This window comes from Anser anser (assembly GCF_964211835.1).
Source record: "Anser anser genome assembly, chromosome: 5".
NCBI classification, from domain to species: Eukaryota; Metazoa; Chordata; class Aves; order Anseriformes; family Anatidae; genus Anser; species Anser anser.
In genome coordinates, this window is record NC_139725.1 from 1923994 (window position 1) to 1946802 (window position 22809).

At 39.7% G+C, this 22809-nt stretch overlaps 1 protein-coding gene across 17 annotated transcripts in view; it reads right to left on the reverse strand.

Annotated features, from left to right (window-relative positions):
* The window catches only part of MICAL2 (microtubule associated monooxygenase, calponin and LIM domain containing 2), a 162583-nt gene that overhangs the window by 78188 nt on the left and 61586 nt on the right, over positions 1-22809 (reverse strand). For 16 of the 17 annotated variants that reach the window (XM_083839911.1, XM_083839914.1, XM_083839902.1 and 13 more), the window contains 5 exons: positions 4824-5031; positions 4025-4141; positions 2822-2923; positions 1016-1171; positions 37-137 (listed from right to left, as the gene is read on the reverse strand). In XM_083839911.1, the coding sequence (XP_083696037.1) occupies positions 37-137; positions 1016-1171; positions 2822-2923; positions 4025-4141; positions 4824-5031 (684 nt within the window). The remainder of the gene's footprint in view (positions 1-36; positions 138-1015; positions 1172-2821; positions 2924-4024; positions 4142-4823; positions 5032-22809) is intronic. The other variant, XM_083839915.1, reaches the window with a different exon arrangement.

Here is a 22809-nt window from a genome sequence, read left to right on the forward strand (position 1 = left end):
AACTAAAGTGAGGTTTTACCCAGTATTTTTACATACCTTAATAATCACTCCTTTGTCCAGAAGACTCTGTTTTTTTGCTGTCATCACAAAATAATGAGTGCTATCTTTGTAGTAAACAATATTCTCTAGGTCAATTCCTGAAAGATAACACATTTGTTATGAAGTACAATGCATTTTCTGTGACATTTACTAACAACGTGACTGATGCCCACAAATTCCTTCTTGGGATACATTCATTTTCCCAAGGATATTGGTCTTAACACCCAGGAGTTTATCCCCACATAATTTAAAGATATTTGGCATCCTACTAAGAAATAGTTAACTGCAACCTTACTAATCTTCTGAGGTAGAAAAGGAGAGTAAAGGAAACAACATGCTTTGTAGGTTGCTAGAGCTTTGGCATTGGCTCTAACTAGGAGTTTGAGTGTCAGTTATAACAACAAAACTAACAGATCAGTTGTAAATCAAGAATGGAGTTGCTTGTACTGCCAGTAGGTACATCTGTTCTGAAACCCCTTTTCATACAGCTATATTTCACAGTTTATATTTTAAGTATCTATGGCAGACTCCCATCTAGTTCTTTCCAGTTTATCAGACTTACACATCAAAAAGCAAGAACAAACTCCTCCCAGAAGGGCAAAGCCCTTTTCACAGGGTTTAAAGCTGTTCAGTATGTGAACAGATATAAACAAAACAAACTAAGTCTTAAGGGAAAACTGTGGTCACTGAAAACGCTCTTCTAAAGTTGGACATCGCTGACATTTTTACAGTTGAGAAGAATTTAAAAATTATAACAAGCTATGATGTGGCAATACCCAAGCTAAAAAAAATGCTACTGTACCATAAACAGACACCTCCCTTGGCAGCATTCTGACATCATTAGCATTTTATTATTTGCTTTTAAATAAAATATATCCAAATTAATGCTAATAGGAATGGGAGGGTGGGCCTGCAGATAAAGACTTCCTCTACTGTCTCTTATATTTATTTGTCAAAAAAATGAGGATCCACCCACCCGTTTCCTCTTTAAGGTCCTGGAAGAACTTCTGATTGAAGATGAAAGCAACACCACTAATTTCTTCTACCTTGGCTTCTGCAGTTGTATTTCTGTTTATAAAATTGGCAGTGATAGCTATAGCCAGCTTTCCACGAAACTCCTTTCTCCTAAAACCTGGTAAGAAAAGAAAATAACTAAAAACACTGGAAACTTCACATCAGACTTCGAGGCAGCATCAGTTGAAGGCAACTCAGTCTACTCCAACACTTAATCAAACAACATACAATCAGCACATTTTGTTTTTCCTCCAAAATTCTCTTGAATGCAAGAATTTTCTCCCCAACCCCAGCTGCAAAAGTAGAGCTGTACCGTATTCAACATAGTCTTGTTGAAAAAACAAACAAACAAAAAACAACCATTGAGGTTGGGAGGTGAACTATGGGAAGAAGTTGAACATAAGAAGTTAAGTACAAATGATGACTAAAAAACCAAACAAACTGGAAATAGTGAAGTAAATTTAATGGGGGGGAACATTTTTACATGCTAAATAACAAGTGGATTTTTTTGTTGGATAGGTGGTAAACATTGTATGAAAAAACATGCAAGAAACCAGTAGTTAAAAGCAGCAGAGAAAAATCTGAAAAAATAGAAACCTCTGTAACAGTGCTTAGCTGTACATGCTACTAACTAATGTGGCTTTTCAAAGATTGAGGGTTGAAAAGTATTCAGTGCTTTAACTTTTATTTCTAATGCGAGCAGTTCAATGTGAAATTACGTGCATTCTCACTCCATCCTAGTTAGCTTCCCTTCCCAAAAATGCCTGCTAAGCAGTAATCTTGCAATTTCACATTCAGTTTTTCGTTCTGTGTATTCTCCTTATCCTTAAGTAAATTGTGAAGTAGAACAGGGGGTCCTTAAGAGTATTTTTAGCCAATTGCAGATGGCTTTTCAGAGAATATGCACATTTTCTAATAAGAAATCAATCACCTATAAAATTTTTTCTTTGTGCTTTTTGGTAAGTTTTCGTTATTTCATTGGGATAAATTTAACATGAAAATACTGGCTTCTGTATGTAAACAATCTTTAGTGCACCAAATAGTACATTGTGTTTGGCAGACATAAAAATAAACAGACAAACTATGAAACTAACAAAAAAGGGAAATGGTATATTTAGTGACCTGAAACTAACGTGGATATAATTAAAGCTACAAGGAAGGTATATAATTAGATAAACAAGTTTGTTCATGTGATACAAGAGCAGCTTAACCAGTGTCTCACTAACAAAGACAGCTCAGGCGGTCCAAATTCTCAGCAATGGCTCAAGCTCATGAAGGACATGGTTTTGTGGTTTTTTTTCCCCTTACAGTAATTTATTATCTTTGCAAATTGTTTCCAAAGTAGCTGCTTCTGAGGTTAAATCATCTTTACACAAGACTAATACCTGTGATGCCTTCATTAAAGCTGTCACCTTTTGGTCTTTAGATAGAACATGTAGTGGAAATGTATGGCACAATAGTAAAGATAATGCATTTTGTCAGCCCCCTTCAAGTTAAATCATCATGTAATTACTTAACATTGAAGCAAGGCAATGGCATCATGATATATTTTCAAGGCAATACAGATACAGATGGTTTTGAGGATCAGTAATGATATTTAGGTGATTATTCTGAAGATAAGTAGAAGGTAGCACATTAAAAACTAGTTTTCACAGATATTGGTGTATTGAAAGGCAGCCTGTTACTTTTCGTTCTCGTCTGACTTTCAGGTCTTCCAATGTACCCTACAAGAAAAAATTAGTATGGCTAAAAGCACACATTCACATACCCTCTAATGTGTTCCTGCGGCCATCTGCACCAATAACAACATCAAATTCATACTCTGACAAAGGGTGATCCACAGGGAGAAATTCAGCCCTCCAACCTATCTCTAAAAACATAAAGAATAATATTTATTCATTCTTCAGGAATACAGTAGAGAAGTGTTTTCAGAGTTTGAAGAATGGGCATCAGGATAAATGGTCCATTTCTATTCAAACGGACTCGTGTTCTGCCTCAGATCAGTGCAGGGAAGTTCTGCTGCAGTCAAAGCTATGTTCATGCTGTATTAAGCAAGGCGTCAAGCTCGTAAGCTGACAACAAAAAAGAGGCCTTTATTTGGATCACCTAATGCACTAAACTTCCTTTAAAACTGATATTACCAGACTATACATAAAACACTTAATTCTCACAGAATGTCCCCCACAATGACCCTATTAGGACTGTAAACATGTATAATAACACTAAGAACTGGGCTTTAAAAGAAGAAAAAGAGCATCCTATTCTTAATAATTTTAATTCTGTCTTCTAAATGCAAATTAACAGAAACATACTAATGCAGCTAAATTTAATCTTTGTATTAACACAAAACATTGTCTGAAAATGTTTGTATTGCCCTATTTAAAAAAAGCTATATAATATGCTTTAACGACTTATAACATTTTGTTTGTTCTACCATTGCTACATGAACATTTACAGATAAATAGCATAGTATTTTAATGAAGTAATTAATAAATCTGTTGCTACTACTCCCTAAATTCTAATTGAGAGAGATTTTTCTTTATTTCATAAAAAAAATCTGCATAAGATGGCTGATAAGACTCTGTGCTGCAGTGGGACTATATTGAATGTGAAAGCAAAATGAGACCCTGAGAGCTTAATCCATTTTCAATAACTATATTATCAATCAAGAATTGTTTTTGCAAGAAGATACCACAAAACCAGACCAGACTCCCTACAAAGCCTCAAACACCTGCCAGAAAGCGTAGTGCAAAACCTCAACTTTTCAAGTTGGATCGTATTTTAAGAATTATCAGAGCACTGTCACAATGATACTTATCATGCCTACAATTGCATGTAGCAAACTTCGCTAAATAAGAAGGGCAAAAGATTCCCATTTCTTTATGCAGAATTCAACTATCTTGAGTGATTTCACATGAGACCTGACATAAAAAGAAGTTCTGTGTACAGAATCACATTATTATCACAATACTTTGATTTTCTTGATCTTCAGGAGGTTCCAGGACTTTCACAAATTCTAGATTCACATGAATTTCAACTCCTAAAATAAGTGCAACTTTGAAGAGGATAAGTTGAAGTTGTCGAATACCTGCAAACAGTGAGAAGCAAAGATGTATTTAATATATAAGCAAGCACAGCTCATCAAGTTGATACTCATTGTTAAGAAAAGTATATAGCATTATTTCCTATATTGTGATGAATTCAAGTATAGCGATTGCCACAGGATGTTCTCTTCTGTCTCAGTTTCCTCTTCCAACACAGTCTCATAGGTAATAAAACTCACTTCTGTGATTTTCATAAGCTTTTTTTGTTTAGAGCTTGCCTTCTTAAGGATATTTAAAGGATCTGCATACCCAATACACTGACCATTTTAAGATTGAAAATTTTTACAGCACATAAAAATATTTCCCTGTAAACTATCACACTTCTTTCCTCATTAGATTAAGGGGTGCATCTATCTTTAACATACCAGAATGAATATCAAGATTCTTCATACAGTGGTAATAAAAACCTACTGTTTAGCAATTCCAGTCTAACAAGCTGCTCCATAAGATTGTCATTTGTCCAACTGCCATTTTGCTTGAGACTTTTTTTACTTTAATGAGACTTGTTTTTAAGAAAAAAAGTCTCCTTTTTTTTTTTCCTCCTCTTTTCTCAATGTGCATACATGTTTAAGGCAGATGAGCTTTCTGCCAAGTCATGAAAGTTTCCATTAATCTGATCTCTGTGCTCCTCTTATCTGAACGGGGTCCATGCCCTCAAATACTTACTGATGTGATCAATAGATCCTGCACAGAATTTCCCATAAAATTTCTTTGCTCCCAGTCCCCGGAGGTCATGGATTGTAAATGGCCAGAGATGCAACACATTGTTTCTTGAAAAAGTGTCCCGCTTCTCCACAACGACGACTTTGGCTCCAAGGAAGGCAAGTTCTATGGCAGTCCGCAAGCCACATGGGCCACCTCCAATAATTAAACACTACCAAAGAAAAGAGGGAGTTTTACACAAAGTTTAGTACTGATTTCCAAATAACTTCTAACTTATCTTATTCGTATGACTTGGTATTCAGTCGGACTTATGCTACCAAGAGTGTCTTCAAGTCAACTATTTAAATCAAACATCCAAATTTGTTCACGAGATGTGCAGACAGTTTATGAAAGAGGATAAACTGTTCTTCATGCAGACACGAGATCATCCAACAAAAAGATATAACAAATGACACTACAGAAAGCCAAACACCTTTTAGCATCTGCTTGTACATTTCTAACTCAGATTTAGCATTTCAAAAGTGCTTGCAGTAAACAGGATTACACCTACATAAAAGGGAATGGAAATAAGTGATCTTGGTGCAGGCTTTATTTTATTATTTTTTTTAAAGAGGGAATTGGTGCACAATTGCTGGAGTTGCTAGATAAGCTAGCAGTTTTATGTCATTAGTTACTCTCTCCTTAGAGCGAGGGAGCATCCTGAATGTAAGAGCTTAGTTCAGCCACTGCTGTAAGGCAGGGCATGTCAAGAGAAGTCAGCAGACTTCACCAGAAGCGAAGAACTCAGCATGCCTTACTCCATTTCACACAGTGGATCCTTACCTTCAGGAAGATCATGTTTGTTTCAGGAGTTTAAGTCTAAGTTTGGGCATCCTCAGAAGAGCAACTTAAACTACTACAGAGAATTCTCACTTAAGTTTTAGCTGAGAACTGTAACTTTTCACTGATTAATAAGCAAAGGATTTCCAGAAAGTAACCAATTTAAATCCAAACATATCTAATGTTTACATTTTCCTGACTGATCACTAAAAATTTAGTGGAAACAGTCTTAGAAGATGGACAACACCCGCTCCCCCTACCCCTACCCCACCCCACTCCCCATAAAGCACACAGGCTACACAAAACCTACACCCGTTCCAGTAACAGGCTTGGGCCAGGGAGAGACGAGGTGGGCACAAGCTGAGGGGTGAGCTCTGGCTACCAGGCTGAGCCATGCTGCGTTGCAAATCCGAGGCCGTTATCTCAGAGCCCAGACATGCTCCTGTGCACCCAGCACACAAAGCTAGACGATTACAGTTTCCAAGCAAGCACAGACTGTACCTGGAGGCTCATTAGATACAAGTCTGGTTCCCATTACATTTCTTTCATAAAATGGGATCATTTATTTATCTTGGTTTGTTCATTTGTTTTCAAGTTTAATATCTTAAAAATTATCTGGTACTGACTTTTGTCCAACCAAATTGTAAAAGCCTTGAATTAAAAATGTTTTTTAATTCAATAATGTAAAGAACTCAAGTTCCTGATAAAAGAAAAGGTTCTGCAAGGTGCTTTTGTTGTGCTTTAAGCAAGTGTCTTGTTAACTAGTTATTTAATAAGTCAAAGCTAGGTTGTCGCATTAGCCATGTCCTTGGCTTTCTTCCTCTTAAAAGAGTGTATTTGATTCATAATTCCAGAAGACTTCTCACTGCATGCTAAGTAGTAAGGAAACATCAACAGATGCAATTATATAAAGGAGGAAAATAGAGTGCAGATGTTACCCTGACTGAAGAAGAGGATTGCTGGTGGAGCCTGGGTAAGCTCCTTCTGAACATACTTGTTGTGATTAACATGGGAACTTCGTGTTCTGACAAGCGACTGCCTTCACAGCTACACAAATTTCCAGCAATGTTTAGCAAGCACTTGGAAACATTTTAAAAATAAAGACCATACATGGTTTGATAAGGGCTTTTTTTTTTTTTCCTTTTTTTTGGCCAATGAAGTGTATTACATATAAATAAATGTAACTTATTTTCTTTAAAGCAGTCTTTTGAGATTTAGTCATAGTGGACCTTGCCAAGTAATAAAACCCACACAGAAAGTATTGCTCGTTCCTCCTGGTAATCTACATCATGGTATGTTAAAATTTAAGGAGGATTCTGCCCTCTCCCCTCCTCCTATCATCATTGACAAAGTACCTTCCTAATTGCCTAGAAACACTGTGAAAAATGGTTGTGTATTTGTCATCACATCCATGGTTACCTACCATAAACATCTTTATGTATCTCAGAAGTATTTGTTCTTTATTAGGGATGCTTCCTGCTGATGTAGAGCTTACATTTGGCACTTTGTGATTTTTCTTGAAGCTTTTGGGGTCAAAGCCAGAAGAAAACTGTTGCAAAGGTAATGCCTACTGTGCTCATGCACCTACCTTTATTGCATAGGGAGAGGGGCCATACCACCAGCCAGTCCCTGCCCTTCCTCTCCAGCTCTCCACTTGCAAATTAAGTCACAGTTTCTCTGTCCTGTCTTGTAATCAGCCTAGAATAGCTTTGTATTTTCAGCTCCTGTTTCCCCAGTCTTCAGTTCATCAGGGGCTGCTTCTGAAATTAAATTCTTGCAATTTAACACAGAGCAATATCCTTCCTGACAAGTGACATCACGTAAGCAAGTCTGAAATGATCAATCCTGACATCTAACGAACACACTGAAACAAATGCCAACAGTTTCTTGACATTCCTATCACCATTTGCAGGTCAGCTGTCTTTTAATGGTGCCAGATCACCTCCAAAAAAGGTAAAGGTTAACTTGACTTTTCAAACTGTCTTCTGCAAATTAATCAAAGTAACAGTGGCTGAAGGGAACTGATGAGGAGCTTTTGTATAATTTGTGTTCATACTGGAAACAAAGAGAGAAAGACTTGTATAGATTACAGGGCATCTTTTCCCAGAATGAGATCACAACCAGACTTCTGTGACCTGCCTGAAAAATCAGTATCGCATTGGATGTTAAATACTGTTTTACTACTGAGAGTATGTCATGTAGTACAAGGTAACAGTAGTGGCAGAAGACCTATATACTATGAAGTTTCAGTGAGAAAAGTGTGATTTTCTGCTTGCAAATGTATGGAAATACTCCCTGTCAAATGAGAAGCTTCATTAAATTTAATATCTTCCCCAAGAACAGGGCTTACATTAGAAGACAAGAGCAGGTGAAGGTACAGAAAGAATAAATGAGAAGGGAGAAAACAACATGGTTACTCATTATGTAACAGATTAAAGTACTGATTTAAAAATGCCTAGTTTCCTCCTTTATCCTGTATGAAAATAATGTATTCTTTGCACATATTTCTCTCAAAGATCTGATAAATGTTTAAAATATTGAACACAGCCTCTTGAAGATGAAATGCACGCACTGAGAAAGGGAGCCAGCCGTGACAAAGACCCTAGCCTTGCCACAGCCCAGCACCGTGCCCAGGGGTTCCCAGCCCAAGGGAGGAAAGGTGGGCACCACACACACCCTGCGCGCACTGCATCAGCGGCTCCCCCCGTTCAGTCACCCCAGCACCTTGTCCGCACAAGGAGCAGGTAGAGTTACGTGTATTGGATTCCCTGCACCAGCTGTCTAGTCCAGGCACACGGTAGCTGTCTGCATGGAGCAGACTACCCATAAGCACTAACTCCTGAAGGCAACCATCAACACAATCGCTTTTCATGACAATTTAATGCGAGCTAAACTCACCTACACTTCTTACAAATATCCTGGGTATGAATTATACGGATTACTGATACGACAAATGCAACAATGAACATTATACAATTATGATATGAATTATCAAACCAGCATGCCCATTTACTTACGAGTTAAATTTCTACTAGAGCATTTCTAGAATATTGGTTACAAAATTCCCACTGAAGAGCTCTAATACAAATTTACAGACCAGTAACAGCTGCCTGGTGACAAACTTAGGCCTATTTCAGTTTAACATTATAAATTTTAAGTAAGCCATAGAAATTCTTGTATTTAATAATGAAACACTAGCAAGCACATGTTTATTTTATAAAACTTGACTACGTAAGCTGCTGAGTTTCTATAGTACTGTTAAAAAGTACTGCATTTTTCTGTAAAGCATAAAGCATGGATTGTTTTCCAGGCTCAATTAAAAGGTATCAGAAAGTTTCCCATATAATATGAACACATACAAGATGTGCTAAGTCTCAAGTTTGATTCTCCTCAAAGAAGGTCAGTCTGACAATTAGGGATGCTGCTTGCTCTCTCTCAGTGTGTTTTAGGATGACAGTACCTGAAAAGCCTCCAACAAATGTTTCAACACTGTGTAAGAGCATGTAGTGCTGAGCCTAATGACAGCATGAGTTACCTCTTCAAAGGCAGAATGACTTGTGTGCCAGGCACAGGTTTTTAGTATGATCTCCCATATATTACGTACAAAATAATGACTTACGAAATGGGAGGGGAGGAAAAGGAAAGAGGAAGGATGAGGAGTAGGGGCCTCTTGCATCCCCTCCCGTCCCCCACTACTAAATCCTCAGCCTGAGAATCCAGGCACCTATATCCCATTCTGGAAAAACCATATGCAGCTCAACAGCTGAGAATTTGCAGAATGCCTCCCTCCATCGGTTTTCACGCAGTAAAGCGAGCTTAAAGAAACAACAGATTTTGAGAGAAAGGAGGGAGAGAGCAAGAATAGTAACGTTATGTTCAAAAACAAAAACTACACCAACACTTCAGAGTGAGCTATCCAGTCACAAAAATCTCCCCCACATCAATCTACATAGTTCACAGTCAAGCAATCTACCAGTTGGTAGCAGTATGTGGGTGGGGGAACACAACCAAACAGCATCTCTTTGCACAGTTAAGAACAGACAGAACCCAGTGTAGCTCAATACATTACATTCATATTATCCAACTCCATTACATTCATATTATCCAACTCCATTACATTCATATTATCCAACTCCATTACATTCATATTATCCAACTCCATTACATTCATATTATCCAACTCCATTACATTCATATTATCCAACTCCATTACATTCATATTATCCAACTCCATTACATTCATATTATCCAACTCCAAATCCCTCATTCCTCTCCTGCCTGAGGTACCCAAACACTAAATTAGTTCTGGAAAATAAACCAGTGCTTCATTATAACCCCTCTCCCACCCTTCCTGAACGTATTCCTGAGAAGAAGATGGAAGTTACAGTCACACCAGGAACTCAGAATTTTCTCATTTCTACCTTCCAGCTAGTCAGAGGTGAAAAAGAAGAGATTAATTTGGGCCTGAGTTCAACTGCAGCTTGATAGACACAGAGAGTCCTTTTGTTCCAAGACACACCAGTCAGAAGCACCACTTCCACTCTTCAGTAGAAATGTACGCACATGCTAGCAAGAAACTAGTGAAAATCTTCCACCTAAATTATTTAACTTCTTTTAACTTATCTGTAATATTTACCCAAATCACCATTTGGAAAGCAAAACCCCTAGGGAAAGACCTTGCTGCTAGAAACGGGCACCAAGGGGGGCCTTTCCCCACACACCTTGAAGCCACTGGCTGGTGCCACAGGTGCCCCCAGCAGTCACGGCCCCCACGCAGTGAACGGAGGCTCTGCCCGTCCCCAGTGGGGTCTCAGGTGCGTTCACTGCTGCCGAGAGCAGGTCTGGGACCTCACATGGCCTCAGCCTTCGTGCAACATCAAAGATGCCAGGGATGTATTGAGGATTACTTTGACTGACTCCCCAGGATTACATGCTACATGGATTTGAGCAAGTGTTTATTCATGATAGAGCTAAATGGGATGCAACATGAGATAGCCATGAAATTTAATGAAACAACACATTTTCTGGATCAGCAATGACTATTTCCTTGGAAAGGCTCCAAAGAGAAACAGCTGCATAAGCATCTAAGGCAGTTGGCTACCAGAAGCTACAGCAGGAAGCTCTCTCCACCACAACACTTTTCACTTCATCCGCTTCACTAGATAGGAAAACGCTTCAGGCAAAAATAGGCCTGCTCAGTAGGACATTTCTGACTTACAGTTCATCTCACATTTGTAGTCTCAGATTTTATCACATAAATTTGTTGACAGCCACTGGATACAAAAGTGCACTCAAACACACCCTGAATCTACTGAATAGTCAATAGAGTTTTTAAAATTTGAGACATTATAATTCAAGTCACTTAAAATTTTATATACCACTTAGACAACATTAAGAGTCGAGAACTAAAGCTTTATGAAAAACAAACAGGTTAAGCTCACTTAGGTATGATGCATATAGGCATGATGTGTTTTGTCAGTCTAAACCATTGAGCCTAGTCTCACTGCAGCCCTGGTCAACCAAAGCATTTCAAAATGTGGTTGCTCCCCTAAATCCAACAACCCTATTCAGTTACTCACTGCTTCTCTAGACAAAGACCCCCAGACAAAATGCTTGCCGTCTCCCTTTCTACATGCCAGCCCAGACACCGGCACCAGCAAAGGCCACGCTGCTGTAGAAGCTCAGGTACCAGGCGCGTTACAGCGATGCAAGCGTGGAGCTCTCAGCAGTCCCATGCCCTGCATTGCCAGAGATGCTTGCACTCGTTGCCTGTTGCCCAACTCGTGGAACACTGCCATACCTATACAACTGATTTTACTAAAAGGCAACAGAACGTGACTCTATCAATAACAGCAATGATAACTGTAGATAAAGATGGCTGATTTGGAACGCGTAGATTGGACTAGATGTATAGCATATAGTCCTATATATAGAAGATGACAGCGCAATGATAAAATAATTATTTTCTTTGTTTTTTTGAGAAACAGGACAGATATCAAACCCCAAATTTCTGTGATTTACAGATCTATACTACATGCAAACATTAAAGGAAAAAAAAATCACTCTTCCATCAAAGTAAATGGGGAGTGTAGGAGCTAATTAAACCTGCCCTACAAAAATTAACATTAACCTTACTAATGTTATAAGGAGCTCGTAAAACATAGCATGATAGAGGAAAATACCCTTTTAAAGACTTTTTCATTTAACAAAAATAATATTTAGTTACACGTACTTTAATGACAGGTCTTAATTCTCCAAAGGGTTATATGAGCACTATATTTAAATGCACTACAGATATTTCCAAAATCTACCTTAAAAATACTGTTAAGACTAGCTGGATCTTGCTGAACAGACGTTTTTGGACACCACAGAAATACCACTGTTGGGGTAGTTCAAAGGCAGCTGGGAACAGCAAGGCTTGTGCACCTCTGATTGCAACCAACCACAGCAACAAAACCTCGGCCCGGCCCAGGAAGCCCAATGTCGCTATCCATTTCTGCTTTCAATCCCCCCAGTATTTTCTTCTCTCTACCCTCAGCTGAGCACTTCATAAATACACAGTTCTGTTGACTTCTGCCAAAAGCACTTGTATCAGTCAGTAACTGGCAAAAATGGAGATGCTGCTATCTTTTTCCTTAAAAGACTGCGATGTGGATTGGAAGCTACCTGATCAAGGCTGATTTGGGGCAGAGCTCTCTCCCTCAGTGCTGCGCCCTGCAGTTGCTGCACTTGTAGTTGGACACGGTGCAGCCCAGGGATCAGAGGAACTATCTTGATTGCTCAACATTTTTCTTTGGACAAAATGCCAGACATGAAACATTAGAACATTTATTGCATTCATTTGGCTCATCTTTACGAGGATTTTTGAAAGATAAGCTTCTGCATGGAAAAAAAACACATGCCTTCATTTTTCCTGGACGAATTCAGACATGCTTGTCCATCCACCCTCTCTGTCTCTAGGATATACGTACTAATATTAGATTTGTGCATAAAAACCTGTTCATAGTTTGAAATTAAAACAATGGTATGAAAGACATCTGAAACTTATAGCCTGCTATGCAACACACTACTGAGAGTCTACATGCATTCAGTTTACTGGAATTTCAAAAGTTGCTTCACTGATGCAACAAAGCTGACAGGATTTTGTTTTATGGAGCTATTCTGAAGAGCTCTCTCAGGACGCCTTGGTTGTATTTAAGTATCTTGACTTTATCTCAGAGCTTTTATAACAATTTACAAAAAATAAATTAAAAAACAAACGCAGCTGTTGACATGACACAAAAAAGTATCTCTAGAAACTTTCACTTCCCCACCAAGACACTTAAGAGTTTCTGAAGAAAACCTGCATATCATCTGACAAGAAACCTTATACTGTTTTTAATAAAAGGATTACATACCTGAAGTCAGGCAAGTGTTTTAATCCAAAAATTTCCTCAGATTTTTGCACAAAATAAACCCCTAACATCCTTTGGAATTAAGAGTGTATTTGCTGTTTTCTCACCTGTATTTCTCTGTAATCAAAACAGGGGAAAAAAGGAAAAAAAATAAAAAGAGGAAGAGGTGGCTTTCCTTTCTTTTCTGGCAACTTTGGCTAGTTGCTTAAACAGTCAGAACGAAAACAAGATAAACCTTGCAGAAAGAACATTGTCTGACTATCCTGGACACGAATACAGTTCACAGCATTTACATACCCTGCCATTTTTGTAGGTTTACGCTTGTAACATTGAGATAATACTTTAAGGCTATCTTTAAAAATGTCAGAAAAAAATATGAATCTAGAAACAGAGAACTGGAGAACACAGATAAGAAGTGGAGGCACCAACAGCCTCACTCCGGTGCACAGCAAAGACTTCAGCAGAGACCAACTCTTCGAGTCCTGCGAGCCTTGTGAGCACAGACACTAGTGAGATTGATAGCAAAAGAACAAGATGAATCCTCTACATGGTTTCAGAGTTGGGGCTTAATGAACCGTCCTGACCAGCCACTAGATGACTTGTCTACAGACCCAGAGGAATGGACTTCTCATGCTTGATGGCATCCAAAGCATGCACACAAGTTGGTCAGCAACCATGTAGCTTTGCTGCAGGATGAAGTTGGCAATATACTTAAACGACAAAACAAAAACGACAAAACAAAAACGACAAAACAAAAACGACAAAACAAAAACGACAAAACAAAAACGACAAAACAAAAACGACAAAACAAAAACGACAAACGCTAGTCTCGTTTGTCTACAGAGCTGAAATATTACACTGAACCTATACATATATTTTTTTTTGACTAAACAACAACTGCAACAATCTATGAAATCAGCTAAGCTTCAGCTTCAAAAATGGCTTTTTGATGCAAGTGGTAAGCCAAGTTATTTCACAGAATATTTTAAAATATGTTCTAAAATTCATTTTTATATTAGGCAAGTTATTAACCAAAACCCAATTAAGACCTGGCTTTCAGAAGCCAGGACTGGGTAAATAAGCTCACAAAGGAACCATTAGGTCTGGGTTAGAATCCACATTTATTTACTTATTTTTAAAGGGCTGAATCATTTAATTCCATCATTTCTAACTTTCCTAAGCAGAATGACTGTACAGCAGTGTATGGCAGCTCCAGGTAAGCACAAAATGTAAAGCTCTAAAAGTAGCCAGCAATTCTGGGTTCCTAGAGCCTATTTTCTTTCAAGTCATCATCATGCAGTCTTCAAAGACCTTCATTTTCCAGTGCTAGCACTCACAGCCACTTAATTAGTAAAGCTAAATACTGCTTTAACTGGTCACTTGCACATGCCAATTTATCATAGGTAAACAATGCTTTTTTATGTTTTTATTTACAATTTGCAAACACTAGGAACTGATCAACCACCAGCAATGCTTAGCACTGTATTACCTGACGGTGTCGACAAGGCAGATGGACTGGAACAGTTTGCGGAATTAGAAAATGCATCCTTACCGTAACAACTTTTAGGAGAGTTTCCAATAGCACAGAACATTGACAGCACTCACGCAGAAGCTACGAACCACCCTGGTGGCAGGATATACACCACAAAAATTAGGTTTTGCCACCCCTAGTTTTTATTTCCAGAATGTCTTTAGCTAAAACCAAAGGCCCATAACAGGGCTTATTACTGAAGGAAGGAGCCTTGCAATATAAAATATTTAAAAGGTGAAAAAATATGAACAGGTATAGGCCTTGAAGCGAGGGGCAGAGTTGAAGACACGACACTTGGCAGCAAATGGCACCTCATGAGGTCTAAAAGTCTGTTTTACACCAGCAGCCAGTACAACAGAAGGGGGGAACAACACGCAGAGCAGACTGGTGTTTGTTTACACAGCTACTTATTAATAACTGTTTTCACACTCGAGTCTGGGTGACGTGCAGACAGCAGCACCTGCCTGAGCAGCACCGGCTTCGCTTGTTCCGCTGCTCCTGGTGCTGCCCAGCCACGGCCTGCCTGCGCCAGCCACCACGACCCTACCATCACAGCAGCCCGCACTTGTTGGGAAAGGCTTCCTGCCATGCGCAGCTACTTCCCATCCCACTGCAAACAGATAAACAAACCAAAAATGACCTGCGAGAAACGCCTTTGCCTTCTACCCAGCACTCGCTGATCAGCATAACTTGTTATGAATGGTTTGGGTGTGGAGCCCTGGGCAGGAAGTTCACTGCCATCCCCTGGCATGTTTTCTAATCTCAGCTCAGTCTCCCACGGGGCGTTTTTTTATCTGCACTGTAAATCCAGCAGGGGTGGCAGGGAGCACAGGCAGGAAGGACAGTGGGCACTGCCCATGGAGGGGAGCATTTGCTGTTGCACAGGTCCTTTTAGAGCTGCTCTTGTAACCCATTCAGAGAGGCAGTGGCAGTCAGCAGCATGACACTAATTCTAAGTGTGGCATAACCACGTTTCCTTCTAAATTTGGATCTTAGTCAAATGAACAAATCCAGAGAGTGATGCAAGATGAGCCAGGCAGTATCTCTTGGTCAGTTTCTTTGGCAGAAACAGGCATGACCTTGGGAAACACAAACTGTTCTCCAGTACTGAAATAGGAGCAGCAAACATCCAGGGCAAAACGCAAGTTTTGCAAAGCCAATCCAAACTGATCTAGAAGCATTAGCTGGACTATTAGAGAAGGTGAGTCACGTAACACTTCGGTTGTACCCTAAGTAACTGTAGCAGCATGCTTCGGGTCTTCTTTAACACAGGTAAGTGAAGGTAGCTAAGCTTCTCCCCAGGCCACGCCCTCTAAGCTCAAACTTCCTGCTCTAATTTATCTGCCGCTTGCCTACAACATGTACTCCAAATTGGGCAAAATATTTTAGCTGGGGAGAGACCTGCACCACCTAGAGGGGAAGGAAACCAGCCTAGCTCTCAACATGCCACTGGCACCCAAGGTCAGCTCTCGGTGTGTTGGCACTACCCGACAGACCAGCCTCAGTGTGGTACTGTAAGCGGCAGGTCCTTTTCTGCCCCATACACCCACCTTTAGCTGGCTGTTCCATTCCTTTCCTAGTAGTGTCAGAGTTCTACAGTGGCTTTTAGAAATTGTATCCACCTGATCACAGATAATTTCAACTTTTCAAACTCTTAAAATTCTGATCCTGCCTTTCAAAGCACCTACAGCTCATTCCAGCTTGGCCACATTGGCACCCCCTCAATCCAGCACCGAAATTTTCATTAAATAAGACTAATACTGGTCCAAAACAGGAATCATTGAAATGACCCTTAATGCATTTCCCCAGCCTGGCAGCAAACTCTTGCTAGCACCGGTGTAAAACTGGTTCTCCGAACAGACATGGGAAACTCAGAAAGGACCTGAACTGCAGGAGACATGAAATTGCTTTATTGTCTGAGATCTGGGTTTTTAGCAGCCAAGTGCTTAATCACTTCCTGGTAGAAAAAGTTATGCATTTCCTCACTTATCGGTACACAAACATTGCCAGAGCAGAGCTGGAAGCGTTGCTAACAACAAACCCGTAACAACCAAATCTGGCACGCGGGGCCCTCTCCGGAGCCAGGAGTTTCTGGGGCCTGACCCAGCGTGGAAGGGCTTGGGGGGCTGCGTGGGAGCACCCCTCACCCGACACACAGCTCTGCCTGGTGGGCACACACGATGCAGCTGTTTCACACATGCAGATCCAAAAGCACTACAAAGCCCCAGCTGCGGGAACACGCCCTGCCATCCTGCCATAACCTTTTGTTTCATTCAAACTTAATTAAGCCACTTGCCGGTGACAACAGCCGTGTTTTGTGTGAAAGTAACTGGGTGCCACTCCCAGTGGGAATCTTTACAAAATATCTAGGAAATCAGGTCAGGGCGGGACAGTTCCCTTCTGCCGATTCCTTGCAAAACCATTAGCAAGTGACAGAGGAATAGCATGCTGCTGTTAAGGAACAGATGTAAAGCTACTGTTATCCTGCAAGCAAAAAATCTTATTTAGGCGGTCTGACTATGTTACTTTGGCCAGAGTTCACTGTTTTTCATGACTGATTAATCTGAAAAACCGTGTGTTTGTGGAAGTGTCTGTAGGATAATAAAAATAAAGTGATTTCATTACCAAATCACATGCCAAACGTTTGCCTTTGCTGACGCAATTTGGCCCAATCTCACAGTTTAAAACACTGCTCAAGGAGTCAAATATTTTGGTTTGTTTTCAAAGAATGCTGTCTGCTGTGTCCTGTCATCACCCGAGCTTCCCCATCCCCTCTCTAAAAATCCTCAGAGAAACAAAGAATGTGTAGACAGTGTTTAACAACTGTGGTTTCGCTGCACAGCCAAAGGTGGTTTTCTGATTTTAACCCCCACCTCAAACCAATCTTCCTTACCTCTTATTCACATTACTCCTGTATCTTCCACTACTTTGAAATATCTGTAAAAGTTGCTTGTTAAAATTTCTAAAAATAAATTTACATTGGAGATCCAGTGCTAAACTTTAGGTGCCCTGTCCTAAAAACCAAAAAGCAAAGAAGCACAATTACCAAAATAAGCAGCTTATCTTAGTATACCAAACACCTGAGTGCCACTTCAAGGCAGCAGAATATGTGGCACTTAATATCCCCAACTGCTCAATAGTCCTGGATTCTACTCTCTAAGCACTATACATTTATATCCTGGTAAGGTTTAATACAGAAAAATCAAAATAACTGCCAGGAGACATAAGGCATAAAGGCGAGGAGGTTGCAGCTGAATGTGGTTTTGTGATAAATCACAAACTTTCATTCACTAAACTTCCTATAAATATGGTACTCAACTTCTAGTTTCAAGTTCTATGACCTTCAGAGGAATGCATTTTTATTATGATAAAGGAGTTAGCGATGCTACCTAATAAATCTTATCTAAGTTTGGTGTGTTCATTATGAACCCTGATTATCAGGTTTGGAAATCTCCCCATTTTAAATTATTATTCTGAAGAGACCAGTATGTACAGCAAAAGGGATGTACCATCTGGATCTTTGTTCTTTAAAGAATAAACAGGTTGAAGTTTTCATTATAATAAGGATATTTTTGAGTTGGAGCACAGCTGGCACTCCCTTCTTTCATCTTACAGTTCAACTACACTTTTTAGAAAAAAAAATATTTGTTGCAAGGGCCACAATCACAATGTTTGAACACACAACCTCATTGAATTTTGTACCACTATGTACAGCACAGGAGAAACCTGGCTGAAATTGCGAGTTATTTCTGAAGGATTAACAAATGCCCGTGCTTCAGAAAAAAATGTAGGAAGCCACACTACCAGCAGTTTTACACATGCTGGATGATTTGATTAATGAAGAGACAAGTATTTGTTTAGCACTTCAGAATAAGGTGGAGAGAGGGGAGAGGAAGACATCCAGCAGCCAACCTGGTTCATTCACTACCAGGAGCAAGACTACCAATTAGGATGTTTGTAAACTGAGGACTGACAGAAAGCCAACTTCTATTTAATAACAAGGAGAGAATCTGGTATCCACTCCTCATCCTGCTGCTTAGCCTACAGCTATGTAACACAGCAGCACCCAGCACAGCTCGGGCTTACTTTTTGCTTTCCCAACTCTGTGGGAAGGAAAACACCAGATGAAGTAGGTTTTATTAACTCCCAAAGCATTCATCTGACAGTCTTTGGAAATGAGAACAATATGAAAAGGAACAGAAGAGGTTTGGCAGATAAAGACAATCCCATTTTATCATTTGCGGGTGCACCACCATGGTTAGTACAGGGAGACAAGGCTCTGAGCTAGCACTGAGTCAGGCATGAAACCTCCATCCCCATTTCTGCCCCGAGCTCCTTCTCAGCTGACTCACACCCTGGCCCCCAACTCCCCTCCAGCCACAGGCTCTCCTCTCTTACACCTCCTCACTAAACCAGCACCCCACCAGAGGAGCCCACAGAACCTTCCTGCTGCACAGCAGAGCTGCCAACACCACTGAGGCTGGGAAGGACTGACAGCACATGGCACTACCTGAGAAGAGCCACTGTGGTTTTATGCAAGCCCTGGAACTGTAGTCATAAGTAATTTTTGAGTCATTCTCTTGCAGTAAGTTTCCCAACAACAGTTTTTGGACAGGAACACAATCTATTATAAAACAAGATTTGAAAGACCACATCCAGGAACAAGGGAAACTACTGAAGCCAGCAGGGACTGAGTTCAAGATTGTTCCATCTGCTTTGCAGGAATATGCGTGCTATCTAAACACGTATCCACACGTATACTTTTAAATGCACACACATACATATTTATATACACAACACTTAGAAGTTCCTAGCTCAGTTTTATTTACTTGCTTTATGCTAACGTTGCCTACTTAGGCCTTAAAACCAGCAGCTCAAATTGTACCATGCTCTGCCCAGATAGTGCCCAACGTGGGGTCTGCAGCACTCAGGGGCCCAAAGCTGCACACAGGAGCCTGCTGCTACCCCATCCACATTCACCACCACCCAAAACTGGGTTCACCCAGAGACAAATGCTAGAACCTATCGAGCCAACTGATAATTAAACAATAGCTCCTTAAACAAGCCTTAGTTCTCCTCAAGTGCAAGCATCTGTTTTGAAAAAACAAAACAAAAAAACAGCATATGTACTTGGAGCAGAGGAAAATAAAAGACAACACCACATCCACATGCTTTAGAGAATCAACACCTCCCTTCAGTGCAAGTCTGGGATGTTTTCACATGCAGTGATCTCAGCTCTTCTCAAGCACAAACCTGCAGTCATGGGAGAGCCAGAATTTCAGGTGCACAGCATAAGCCAGGTCCTGCCCTCTGATACATATGCATACATATCTAAAACATCAGCTGAGGGCCTGCTTTATATGCACATGTTCATGTCTGTATCATTTACACAGGTAAACTGCCAGTATACCAAGTGTTTGAAGTAAAGAACCTCCTCCATACAGAGAGGTTCAAAATCAATGTTTAGAGCCCATGTTAAATGTTATATGACTTGAAAAGGCTAGTGAATACACTCTGCAACTAGCTGGATGAACTCTTGCTTCTTACCGTATCACTTCTTACCATATCACGTTGTATACGTTAAAAAATTTAGAGACATTTGAACTTCTAGAACAGTGAACAACATTTTTTTCCAATTGTCTAGCTATGTTCTACTTCACAAAGAAAGAAATAATAATTACAGATTCTGAATGCATTCCTCTGAATTTACTAGTAAAAGATGAAAATGATGGAGAAACTTTACCAGAATAAATTTATGCTCTTTTTCCAGATAGATCTGAAAAAGTACAGAAGGATTTCTAGTTTTGGCTACCTAGCGCAGATTTCTCTTTTCCAGTAATATTGGTGAACTGTGCAAATGCCAAGTCCAGAAACAGCAATTCAGAACAGTATCAATTCCCATTCTACATGTTTGTCATGGAACGAAGTAGATCTATGTATGTTAAATGTTTACCAAACAGGATTCCTACAGCCTCAAAAAAAAAGTTCCTTTTTGCCACAATTTTCAGCATGCTTTTCTGCATTGTTTTGTTTTTGTTTTGGTTTCTTCTACAAAGAAAGAAAGGAAAAATTAAAGTCCACAATAAGTCAACTCTGAAATAGCAGTGGGTTTGAACTTCTTGAAAATTGTTCAACTGTTTTTACTCATCCAGCTTAAAATCATATCATTGTAGAAACTCTGAAAACTGTATTTGGCAGTGTTCTTCAAGAGCAGTTAAGACAACGGCTTCTTGTTATTTAGTTGAAGTGGAACATTCTGTATGTAGGAAACTTGTGTATATTGTTACTCTAATAAGAGTAACCTAAGTGTAGCTGAAGAGTTTACAAGCAAAAAAATCAGGAAGTACAGCATTTTGCTCTTGAATACTGTGCAAAAAGTGACGAGCTACTGGGTAAGGCAGCAGGTTCTTGTTTTCTGATTTAAAACAAACAAAAGACAGCAGACACACACCACAAGGAGTAGTTTACATTCTGATTGTATTCTGATGTCTCCTTCAAAGATGGAGAAGATTGTAAGAAGTCAGACTGCAAAACCATAGCTGAGAAGAACTGTGAGCTGCACAATCAGCTACAGCACTCGTGGCCCAACCTCATATAAAGCCTTCAAGTAATTTTTTAATTTTTAAATGATGACTATTAGCTTGGCTGTTTACAGAACTGCAATTGCAAAGAGCTTATTTTGTGATGCTGCTTTAACAATAAAGATTTTTACTCCAGCTGATCACTTCAACCAGATCCCAGCAACTCCACTGGTGAGGTGAGCACTGGGCCCAGCTGCCAGGATTTTATCTGCTAAATTCTTGTTTGCCTGCTCCTCTACTAAAAATGGTAGCTGGCATAAAATGCAAGAAAAAAAACAAACTGAAAATCCCCAGCTGCACCAAAGGAAAATCGTTCTGTGCATACTGTAGCCTAATGTCTTTGCACTGCTTTTTCGGTTGGGTCTACCAGCATTTCTGAGAATTCCTTATCTGCAAGTGGAGCTGTCAGTGGACATCACAGCAATGTTCAGGGAGTCTGCTGCCTTCTTGCAACGTGTCTCCTCTCATTCATGTTGCATACATAGGCTTTCACAGTAGACTGTGATTCACGTGCGAGGAATGTTTGCTAGATATCCCCACAGAGCCCACAGACTGTGGTTACTGCTTTCATTTGCAGCAATCTGAAGATTCGTGTTTCTCTCATTAAATCAGTGATGACACATTGAAGTGCAGGTCCAGGCACAGACCACATTCACAACGAACATCTAGGTATTTCACAGAACATCTATATGCGTACTGTTCATACACAGACATTCTATATTCATCTGCAATTTGATCATACGTACAGCATAGATACGTCCATTAATTTCTGCAAATATTTACACCATGCCACTAAAAATAAATCTTTACTCTCAAAGAGCAGAAATACCATACTTTCAACACTGCTGGACGTGTTGATTAGCCTCTTACCTGACAACCTTGTAAAGCTTTATACAGGCTATATTTTATGCACCATGACTTCCATGAGTCTTCTCACTATATATAGAAATTAATCACTTGGCTGAAGGACTTTGCAGAATCAGGCCCTGGCTTTGTGATGTCACACTTGATTGAGCAGGGTTTCATTTTATACTTCACATGGATCTTAAAACTGCTTTGTGTTGCAAATACTTCCTCAAGCTAACCATGGAAATTTGGACTTGGGACTGTATATGCAGGTGAGGTGTATGTGGATTATCTCCTATGATTTGTTAAACATCATACACATTCTCATTCCTCCCCTTTCCTGTCTGTTTTTATCACACAGATGCTCAATGACATGTTAAAGCCTTTTCAAAAGATCAGAAAGGGAGGGAGGAAGCACAGATCAAAAAGGGAAGTGATGGGAAAAAGAAAAGGAAAAAAACAGAGGCAGTCAGGAAAGCAGTGCAAACAGATGTAATGGCATACTTTGTTTTCTAAAGAAACATGCTGTACAGATATTACATTATAAAAAGTTAATAATAGATTATTAAAAATGAAATATATAAAAACAGAGGCCTCTATATGTACAGAAAATAACATGGTATGCTTCTCCCTGATGCTTTTGGGTAGTCTCAATTCAATGACTCAAACAAGAGAAATCTTCATCACTGTCTACTGATTCCATAAAATAATACTTTAGTGATAGTTCAAACTAAAAAGTCTGGTTGGTGTCTAGGTACCCCCCAGGGTGCCCTTCCTTTCTCTTCTACTGCAATACAGTCAAGTAACTTCTTAAAACC